This window comes from Cryptomeria japonica, chromosome 5 (genome assembly GCF_030272615.1).
Source record: "Cryptomeria japonica chromosome 5, Sugi_1.0, whole genome shotgun sequence".
NCBI lineage: Eukaryota > Viridiplantae > Streptophyta > Pinopsida > Cupressales > Cupressaceae > Cryptomeria > Cryptomeria japonica.
In genome coordinates, this window is record NC_081409.1 from 786059139 (window position 1) to 786070570 (window position 11432).

The 11432-nt window shown below is 36.8% G+C and overlaps 1 protein-coding gene across 1 annotated transcript; it reads right to left on the minus strand.

Moving 5' to 3' along the window:
* Positions 1-6809: 6809 nt before the first annotated feature.
* On the minus strand, positions 6810-9730 carry LOC131074466 (putative leucine-rich repeat receptor-like serine/threonine-protein kinase At2g24130). Its single transcript, XM_059220271.1, has 2 exons — positions 7423-9730; positions 6810-7332 (listed from the first exon to the last, which is right to left on the minus strand). Exons 1-2 carry the CDS (start codon positions 9428-9430, stop codon positions 6884-6886), a joined length of 2457 nt encoding a protein of 818 aa, XP_059076254.1. The 5' UTR covers positions 9431-9730; the 3' UTR covers positions 6810-6883.
* Between the last annotated feature and the right edge of the window lie 1702 nt (positions 9731-11432).

Genomic DNA, 11432 nt, shown 5'->3' on the forward strand with positions numbered 1-11432 from the left:
ATATGCCAGTGAGGAATTTTCAAATTAATTGGGTGTCAAAGTATCCATTCATTGAACCAGTGGAGAATCCAATTGAAGGCAATCCTCCAATAGAATGTAGGTGTAAGATTTGTACTTGGAAACATAAAAAGGAAAAGAGGTTGCAGCTAAAAATTGACACCATAGAAACACATATGGGTAAAGTTTACAAAAAATAAATGATAGCTGGAGTTGAAAAATCAGTGATAAGATTGAAAAAAAGGGAGGAATGTAAGCATGTGAGGAATGCCAAAGAATTTTATCTGCAGGAGAAAATACAAATGAAGTCTGTTGAAGTTAAAGGTTCTATGGAAGCTATTATTGGAAAAGCAATGCAAATAGAACAATGACGAAAAGTTGTTGAGTTAAGTGTTGTTTTTAATATTTTGAGCAAATGGCATGCTATGACAGACTACCCATCAATGAGTGGTTTATTACACTTTTTAAAAGTTTCTAATGATCCTAATAGTCCCTAGTCAGTAAATAGTGGATGGGAATTGGCAAGTTGTCTTGCTGAGGTTGAAAAAGGATATGTAAAGGAAAAAATAAGAGAGTCAAAATTTATTGTGTTGTCTTTAGACAAAGTTACGACAATAGATAATACTTCATTGGTATGCATGTGTGTTCATATTGTACGGAATCATGCCCACCAGCCTCATCTACTATCTGTTGTTAAAATAAAGGATAGTACGACAATGAAAAATTTATTTCAACTAGTAAAAATTTGGTTAATTGAATATGGAGGTATGGATGACATGATGATTGCCAAAAAGGTGGTGTGTGTTGGAGCGGATGGAGCTTCAGTAATGCAAGATCATAGGAATTCTCTTTGTCAAAGATGGAAATTTCTTGTGCACCCTACATTATTGGCATTCAATGCGTAGCTTACAGCATGAATCTAGCTTTTGGAATTGTGAGCAAGCATGCTCCAGTAAAAAAAACTGAACAATTAATCAGAGAGCTCTACTCACACTTTTGTCGAAGTCCCAAATGATTTATGGAATTTTAACGTTTTTCTGATGCAATAACTGATGGAAACAAGATTATTAAGGATAATGATACCAGATGGGGGTATATGCACCAAATTGTGGTACCAAAATGGGGTCTTAAGATGCCATTTTTTTTTTCTTTTGAAATCAGCAAAGTTTGAACTTCAATGACAAATTGAACATAATTACACTTCAAATTTGAAGATGCAACAAGAACAAGAGTCATTGTGATTTGAGTCTACTTTCCAAACTAATAATTTATTTTGAAAATGGTGGAGATTAAGGGCTTCAAAAAGGGGGGCCACAAAAAGTGGTCCTATTTTAAAGCAAAAAACATAACATAGTGTCTGTTGTGGCCCCCCTAAACTGTTAACTTTTTTTTGAATTTTTAAAATCACTTTGGTGAGAAATTAGCTAACACCTTGTAGTTTATGCCACATTTTTCAGTTAATTTTTTAATGAGTATATGATTTTTTACTCATTTTTGAAGTGGACACATCCTAAAAAACAAAAATTTGAGCGTGCTCCCCCCTAAAATCATTGAAAGCTAATCAATTTTTATTTTTTTTTAACTATGTAGAATGGAGTCTAGTTTCTAAAAATGTATGTTTTTTCAAAATCTGATGAATGTGTAGAAATCTATACCCAAAATAGTGCATGTTGGTTTTTGACATAAAACGGACAAACTGACAAAAGAAATTATAGATTAAAGAATTAACAAAATCAAAATTTGAAATAAATTACATTGTTTGATAGCTAAGAGGGAGCTCAAGTTTACCATGATATTTTTTTTTAACTTCATTGAAACACATGCAAACCTGACGGAGAGAATGACCAAAAATATGTCAAAATTTTCAATGTTCTAATAAAAACACATCTCTAGCCTGAAATGGTCCTCCAAACCTTTGAGTTGGATACCCAAGGCAAATCCAACCCATAGGTTTGGTGTTTCCCAAAGCGAGCCTTTTGGCACGTGTCAAATATGGTGCTCTCCCTATTTGGTGTGCACCAAATGTGATCAATGGGTTTTCCCATTTAGCGTGAACCAAATGTGGTCCATATTCCACATTTGGTGCGCTCCAAATAGGGAGAGCAACAAATGTGGTCCATATTCTACATTTGGCGCGTGCAAAATAGGGAGAGCACCAAATTTGTACATAGAAATAATTTTTAGTTGAAATAATGTCCCATTAGCTATCTCTCTCTCCTTTTATGTCTATCTATACCTATTGTGTCTCTTATCAACCCCTCCTTAGGCTCTAAGTAAATCATCTCTATTGCCCTTTTGTATATTTATCTCTCCCTCTCCAATTCTCACCCTATAGGTACTTTCCCCTCTTTCTTGCTTTGTGAATTCTCCCCCTCAGCTATATCTACCTTTACCATCTCTAAGTATCTCAAAAAATCAACATCTACCCCTACTTCCCTCTTTCTCTTTGTTCCTTTGTCTCTCATTTTATATCTCACTTTGCTCTCTCAATTATGGCCTCTCTCTCCTCACTCTCCACCTATCCAAGTATCCATCTCTATCAATCTCACATTGAGATCTCGAGGTATCTATATTCATCCATGTCCCATTACCCACCTTTATCTCCCTTCACTCGTAGTTTCATATCTCTCTATGAACCAGATCTCTTATTCTCTCTCCCCTTACCTCTTATCTCCCTTCATTCTTATATCCCTACTCTTCTTTGTCCCTTTCCTCTATAGCTCTCACAATTCCCTTATTCCCCTATCCCTCTGTATCTCCATCTCTATCCTTACACACATCTCATTTGATCTCTCACCTCTTTCCCTCAGTCTCTCTCCCACTTTCTTCATGTTCACCTCTCTATCACTCCCACCCTCCTTAAACCCCCATCTCACCTCTCTCTCCCCTTTGAGCTTCTCACCTCCCTTCCCCTCTATTTCCTTTATCCCAAGGTATCTCATTCCATTCACGTTTACCTCTCTATCACCCCCACCCTCCTTAAACCCCATCTCTCCTCTCCCTCCCCTCTAGGCCTCCCACCTCGCTTCCCCTCTATGTCCTTTATCCCCAATTCTCCCACCTCTCTCTCCCCTCTATCCTCTCACCTCCCTTTCCCTTTATATCCTTTATCCCCAAGTATCTTATTCCCCTCATGTTTACCTTTGTATCCCCCTCATCCTCCTTAATCTCTCATCTATACCTCTCACCTCTCTTCTTGTCTATGTTCTTCATCCACAAATATGTCTTTTCCTTCATGTTTACATCTCTATCACCCCACCCTCCTCAAACCCCCATCTCACCTCTCCCTTCTTTATCTCCCTTCCATCTTAGTTCCATCTCTCTCTATGAACTAGATCTCATATTATATTTGTCCCCTTACCTCTTCTCGACCTCTTCATTCTTATAGATACATACTCTTCTTTGTCCCTCCCCTCTCTAGCTCTCACAATTCCCTTATTCCCCTATCCCTCGAGCTATCTCCCTCTCCATCCCTACACCCATCTAATTCCCTCTCTCACCTCTTTCCCTCAGTTTCTTCTTCACTCCCTCCTCTCTCTAGGTCTCTCCCACACTTTCTTCATGCTTACCTCTCTATCACCCCCAACCTTCCTTAAACCCCCATCTCATATCTCTCTCCCCTTTGTGTGTCTCACCTCCCTTCCCCACTACATTTCCTTTATCCCACCACTCTCTCTCTCTCTCTCTCTCTCTCTCTCTCTCTCTCTCTCTCTCTCTCTCTCTCTCTCTCTCTCTCTCTCTCTCTCTCTCCTCTAAGCCTCTTAGGTCTCCCTTCCCCTCTATGTCCATTATTCCCAAGTATCTTGTAACCTTCATGTTTACCTTTGTATCCCCCTCTTCCTCCTTATGGGATTTTACCTCCCTTTCCCTCTATGTCCTTTACCCCCAAGTCTCTCATTCCCTTCATGTTTACCTCTCTATCCCCTCCACCCTCCTTAAACCTTAGTACCTATCTCTCCCCTCTAGACCTCTCAAATCCCTTAGACCTTCTATGCCCTTTATCACCAAGTCTCTTAGTCCCTTTGAATGTTTACCTCTATATCCCCCTCACCGTCCTTAAACCCCCATATCAACCCTCTCCCCTCTAGGTTTCTCACCTCTCAAAATCTATCACAATAGTTAAATCTCCCTAGATTGGCCCATCCTTATCTCTCTTACCTTGTAGTTCCATCTCTCTCTATGAACTAGATCTCATATTCTCTCTCTCCCCTTACCTCTTCTCGAGCTCTTCATTCTTATATATGCATACTCTTCTTTGTCCCTCCCCTCTCTAGCTCTCACAATTCCCTTATTACCCTATCCCTCGAGCTTTATCCCTCTCCATCCTTACACCCATCTAATTCCCTCTCTCACCTCTTTCCGTTAGTTTCTTCCTCACTCCCTCCTTTGTCTAGGTCTCTCCCACAATTTCTTCATGCTTACCTCTCTATCACCCCCAACCTTCCTTAAACCCCCATCACATATCTCTCTCCCCTTTGTGCCTCTCACCTCCCTCTCCTCTACATTTCCTTTATCCCACCCCTCTCTCTCTCTCCTATAATCCTCTTAGGTCTCCCTTCCCCTCTATGTCCTTTATGCTCAAGTATCTCATTCCCTTCATGTTTACCTTTTGTATCCCCCTCATCCTCCTTATTGCCTTTTACCTCCCTTTCCCTTTATGTCCTTTATACCCAAGTCTCTCATTGCCTTCATGTTTACCTCTTTATCCCCTCCACCCTCCTTAAACCTAATTACCTGCCTCTCCCCTCTAGACTTGTCAACTCCCTTGAAACTTCTATGCCCTTTATCACCAAGTCTCTTAGTCCCTTTGAATGTTTACCTCTATATCCCCCCCACCATCCTTAAACCCCCATATCACCCCTCTATGTCCTTTATACCCAAATCTGTCGACCTCACTTTCTTACTCACACCCTTCCCTCTCTAGGTTTGTCCCTCACTTTCTTCCTCACTCTCTCCTCTCTCTAGGTATCTCCCTCACTTTCTTCCTCATTCCTTCCCTTATCTAGGTATATGCATTCCCTCCTTACCCTTATCTCTAACTCTCCTGTAATCCCCCATTTTCTCTCTCTTTGTTCTTGTATCCATCCTCTTATTTATCCCTCCTTCTATAAGTGTCGCACCCCCTTTATTCCCCCATCCCTCCATATCTCACCCTTCATCCTTACCTCACATGGTTTAGCATATCGGGTTATAGGGTCTATGGTTATTGTATAGGGTCGAGGATTTAGCATATTGGGTCATGCGATCTAGGGTATTTGTTATAGGTTTTAAATGGTTTAATTTTATGGTTGTGGCTATCAAACTATAGGGTATAGAGTATAGACTATAGGGTATAGAGTGTAAATTTATCAAAGGTTAAAAAATTTCAATGGAAGTCATTTGGCTAGTGCCAAATATCGATAGCACCATATTTGGCGCTAGCCAAATGAGCTACACTAAAAAATGGTTATATGGGACCCTTGACTCGTGATCCAAGCCCGCACTCTCTCATTTTTTCTGCTTTCTGCACATGATCAAACAAAAAAAATGCTTTTTGCATGGTCTTGACATTTTATGCAAGGGTATTTTATACATTCCATCAGCGCTCCACCACCTTTTTTTTCATTTGGCAATGTTGAAGAGGAAGAACATAGTTTTTTTTTTATCAAATTTGAATAATTGAGGTAATACTTTCTTGTTTTTAGAATTCAAATACTTATTAAGTGTTATTTTGTTTAAATGTTAGAATAAAAGTGTTTTGTCAAAATTGGTTATAATCCTATTAGATATATATCTGATTTAACAATGCATTTGAAGGAAGTTGCATAAGAAAATTATTTGTTTAGTGGTTTAAAACAAAATTTGCAATTGAACACATCCTTTTTAAGATTTATGAAATAATTTAAAAAGGAATATATGAAATAATTTCAATTTCATATATCCATTTTAACATATGCATAATTAGGACAAAAAGATAATTTTTTTCCGAAATCAACTCCTTCTGGAGGAGTAGCTCTTGGCCACTAGTCTAGACTTGTACCAGTATATTTACTTTAGATCATCCTTCTTTTGATGTGACCCAACATACATCAGGTCTATATTTATCAACTAACAATCTAAAAATAAAATCATAAATAGAAAAATGTATAACATAATTTTTATATACAATTAATTAAGATTATTTAAATAATAAAAATTATATTATTATATTAATAATATCAAAATTCATTTGTTAAAAAATAATTATTATATTAAAATAAATTATTAAAATAATTTTTTAAATTTAATTAATTATATATTTAAAATAACTTATGATCAACTAGCATTAATTATATGTAGAATGGATATTTTATAAATCAAACATAAAAGTATTCTCTTATAAAAACCAAGATAATGGATATTTTATAAATCAAACATAAAAGTATTCTCTTATAAAAACCAAGATATAAAACATAAATTATTAAGTTAAAAGTCGAGGCAAACAGAATTTTATCGGAATCGTACAATGCCTGCAAACGGGGCATCGTCTATTATAATAGAGAATTACATTAAAAGACTTAATTTTGAATGAATTCTGTAAGAAACTCCATCATCCATCATTTAATTTAATCGTTCTGAATTTTCAATTGTTACTCCTTTGTAGCGACGAAAATATCATTCTTGTGTACAAGAGAAAATAATTCTTAAACTTTTGATTATGAAAAGGAAATAATTCTTAAATAGACAACATAATACTTTCTCAAACACATGAATTGGTACAATTTACAACAAAGACTCCAAACTTAAATGCATATGGGTATTATGTTAAATGATTCGAGAATTTACAGGTGGAATTGACAGGAAAGAAGATAAATTTGAAATTGTCAAACATAAAGAACTAAAACTTCTTAATGGAAGTTACAAACATCTAAAATGTAGAACTTTGACTGTCAGATGCTAATGTTCCTGTTCCTGTTCCTGTGGGATTGGTATTCTCCAGGAGTTCTGATATGATGGATGTTATATTGGAAGCAGCTGCACCTCCCATCAAAGATGTCTTCAGCATCTCCAAGGTATTGCATATATCTATTATGGAAGGCTTTTCTCTTGGTGATTCACTACTACAAAGCAAACCAACATGAATGAAATAAATTAGACATTTATTGTCTTCCATGTTTTCATTCATATCTCTCCACAGCCCGCTATCAACAATTTCTGCCAGTCTGTCTGGAAAAGCTGACCTCACCCACTTCTGCAAGCTCATGTCTCCCACAAACATGTCATCACTTGGCCTCTTCCTTGTAACCATCTCTAATATCAGAATTCCATAACTGTAAACATCTCCCTTGATAGAAACATTCCCACCCAATCCATATTCTGCAATCAATTAATTTTATTCATTAAATTCTTAAAAAGCTAATATAGAAAATGGTAAAGTCAATATAAGGAAAACTCAAAAGTTTTTACGTGGAGCAATATATCCAATAGATCCTCTGAGTGCAAAAGTTGTTGTACTGAGTGAATCTATGGAGTTTGTAGTAGTTAAACGGGATATACCAAAATCAGTGACAAGGGCTGTCATGTTGGCATCCAAGAGCACATTGCTAGGTTTTAAATCACAGTGCACAATTTGTAGAGGACAATTATGATGTAAGTATTCCATGCCATGGGCAACATCTACAGCAATGCTCAAACACTCCCTCAAGCCCAATTTACAAAAGCCTTCATCATCCCTGTCAGGGTATAAATGTTTTTCCAAGCTTCCATTACATGCAAATACAAGAACCAAACCTTTCAAGTCAGGGTAGAAAAATGCACTTGTGATTCTGATCAGGTTACGGTGCCGAATCCTCCCTAACAATTTGCACACTCTCTTAAAACTCTTCTGAGCCTCTTCATTTTGCAAATTAAAAATCTTGATGGCAACAATCTTACGATCCCTCAAGATGCCTTTGTAGACAGATCCAAAGTTACCCACGCCAAGCAAGTTTGACTCATCAAATCCAGATGTCGCAATGACAAGATCTTGATGAGAGAATTTTGGATAGCCGAGCATTCGAAAAATAAAGCTTGAGGTACGGACTTGTTGCCTTGAAATTTTAAGCCTCCATAGAATTCCTATAACGAAGCAGCATAATACAAATCCGATGGTTCCAACAACTGATAAGACTACTTTTTTGAGTGGGGAATGTTTTCTCTGGGTCAGATTTGGGCAGGGAGGCAATGAATAAATTTTTGGGCCACATAGTCCAGTGTTCCCCATTAACAATATTACAACAGTTCTATTTGGAAACAACCCTGCTTCTGAAATCTGCCCTGAAAAATTATTGAAAGAAAGATCCATCTCTAGGAGATTTCGTAATTTGGAGAGTGAATCTGGTATTTGACCTACAAAGACGTTGTGGGACAGATTTAGATGCTCTAATGCTGTGCAATCTCCTAGAGAAATCGGAATGACCCCAGTAAGCCTATTTCCAGATATATCTATGGCTTGAGCCATTACAATTTTACTCATCTCCTGTGGCAAGGTCCCTTGCAGAGAATTCCATGAAAGATTGAGGTAGAATTGCAGGTTTTTAAGGCTGGCAATGACTTCAACAGGTATCTTTCCCCCTAGTTTATTGTAAGATAAGTCAAGGAGCTCCAACTTCTGACATCCCTCCAAACTAACGGGGATCTCCCCTGATAACTTGTTGTGATGAAGATAGAGACGTCTCAACTGCTGGGATTGACAAACTGAATCTGGTATTTTTCCAGATAACTGATTGTGATGAAGAGATAAGAGTCCTAGATGTTGCATTTGACCTATCTCACTTGGAATGGCTCCTTCTAAATTGTTCCTTCGCAAAAACAATTCTTCCAACACATGGAATCTTTTAATTCCAGAAGGATTATTGCCGCTGAAAAGATTATTGCCTAGATTTAAGTAGGTCAAGTTTGTCAGATTGGCAATCTGTTGTGGTAAGCTTCCGCTTATCATGTTGCCTTGTAAAGCCAAGGCATTGAGATTGGAAGACAGTTGTCCTATGGACGTGGGCAATATACCAGTGAAAGAATTGTTTGCTAGGGCTAATTCTCGCAAGTGGGAGCAATTTGTGAGAGCAGTGAGAAAGGCCAATGTGTTAGTGTTGTCACTCACAAGTTTATTGCTATCTAGCCTAAGCCGGGCTAGAAAATTCAACTTACCCAGCTCCATCGGAACCGTTCCACCGAGTTGGTTTGCATCTAAATAAAGTATTTCAAGGCTGGAACAATTTCCAAGGGAGTTTGGTATGTCTCCACTAAGCTGATTTCCCCATAAAATGAGAAGTTTCAAGTCAGAGAGCTTGGTACCAATTTCCCATGGAATATTTCCACTTATCTGGTTTTCAAATAAAGATAATGTATTCAATTTTGAGAGATTTGTTAAAGACCTGGGAATGGTGCCTGATAAGTTATTTTCAAAAAGGTAAAGAAGCCGTAGGTGAGTGAGCATGCACAATTCAGGAGGAATTGGACCATAGAGCTCATTTTCGCTCAAACCCAATTCAACTAAGGCGGACAGGTTTTTGAAAGAGGGCGGAATGGTACCAGTGAGATTGTTTCCGCTCAAGTAGAGGTACTTCAAACTTGTGAGAAGACTGACCTCAGGCGGAATGCTACCATGCAGTTGGTTATAGGAGAGTGCCAGGTCATTCAAATTCCGGCAAGCAGAAAGAGAGGGGGGAATGGTTCCTTTTTAATTGATTGCGGTGTAGCCAGAGGATCCACAGATTTGAGAGTTGGCCGAGTTGGGGCGGAATGGTGCCAGTGAGGTAATTGCCAGAGAGATCAAGGGATCGAAGAGAGGAGAAATTCCCGAGCACAGGAGAGATGGTGCCGTCTAAACTCATTAGGGTTAAATTGATGGCACGGACAGAGTGAGAGGAAGGATGACAGGTGATGGCAGACCAGTTGCAAAAGGGGTGAAGGGGAGTCCAGTCCTGCAGAGAAGAGGCGTTCTTTGAAATGGCAGCTTTGAATTGCAAGAGCAATTCTTGTTGTTGTTGTTGACGATGATGATGAGAGAGATTGGTGAGAGAATGAGGAAGAGCGGAGATTAAAATTATGGAAAGCGTTAAAGGTAACAAGAGAAGTGCAGCCATGGTAGATCAAACTAGTGTGAGGCAGGGGAAACACACAAGGCAAGCAATTGAACAGAATAGAATGGAATGGAAGGGACAAGGAATAAATAGATTACAGTAAGGGTCGCCGTGATACTCTTCTACATGAGATCATTTTAAAATTAATTCGAGTTGAATTGCACAAAATTAATTTCATTGTTTCACATGGACGGTAAAGAGAAGGCGGAGGTTTCGCTTTCTGAAGTTTTCCAGTAAGTTGATTTTACAATATTTTGTTATTATTGCGTAACAAATAATTTTCTTTGGAGAATACTCATCAAAATTGGAGCACACTCATTTCATTGTTTCACTCACGTTGTCAAAGAAAGCACGCACTTCATGTTCCTACCAACGCAAAAGACCCTACAGATGAAGTTTATTATTTGATTTTACAATATTTTGTTATTATTGCGTAACAAATAATTTTCTTTGGAGAAAACTCGTTAAAATTGGACTTACAATTTTGGGACCCTACAGATGAAATATTTTTCTTAATATTGGACTTAATTGTGTGGAATTTTTTTCGCCAGCATTTTAATAATAATTCAGCACACTTAATTTTCCTACACTTCAGAAGAAAGGGGCATTGACTTTCATAACTTGAATTTTATGCGCACTATAAAATGTTTGGATTGTGCCCAATTTGGAAATGCCATTGGGAACAAATTTTGGAATAAATTATATTAAATATAAATATAATAGAATGCTGACTGTGATATTGATGGAAATTATTATTATTATTTTTTTAAAATTATGAAACATAAAATCAAAAGAAATTATACATCAATTTTTTTGGAAAAAAAATTAATCATTAAAAATATAAAAATAATGATAAATAAAGAACTAATTTAGAAATTGATATGAAATAGATGACTTTTGATTTGAATGATATATGAAGAATTTTAAAGAAGAGGAAAGATAAGTAAGATGAAAATACAATTTTATTGAGTATTACTATATAATCACATTCATGAAACTTTAAAATAGACTATTTTAAATAGTTTAACTTGTCAGGGGTTTTCTACTAAATGATATTTGAAAAATATATGTGAAATAAGCTAGTAATTCAATTCAAATAATCATTAGAAATAATATTGACCAATCTTATTATTTTAAAAAAATCTAAGAATAGTAATTTAGTTTCACTAAATTTTTAGACCTCTAGAGTAGTAAGTAAAAAATATTTAAAATACTTTTCAAAACAAGAATGAAAGGATATTATATTTAAAATTATGATGTAAATAAAGAATAGTAGAGATTTGAAACATGAAGAGAAACTAAGCCACGTAAGATTAGATGAGATAACTAGAGATATAAAAAAAGTACAATTTTCTT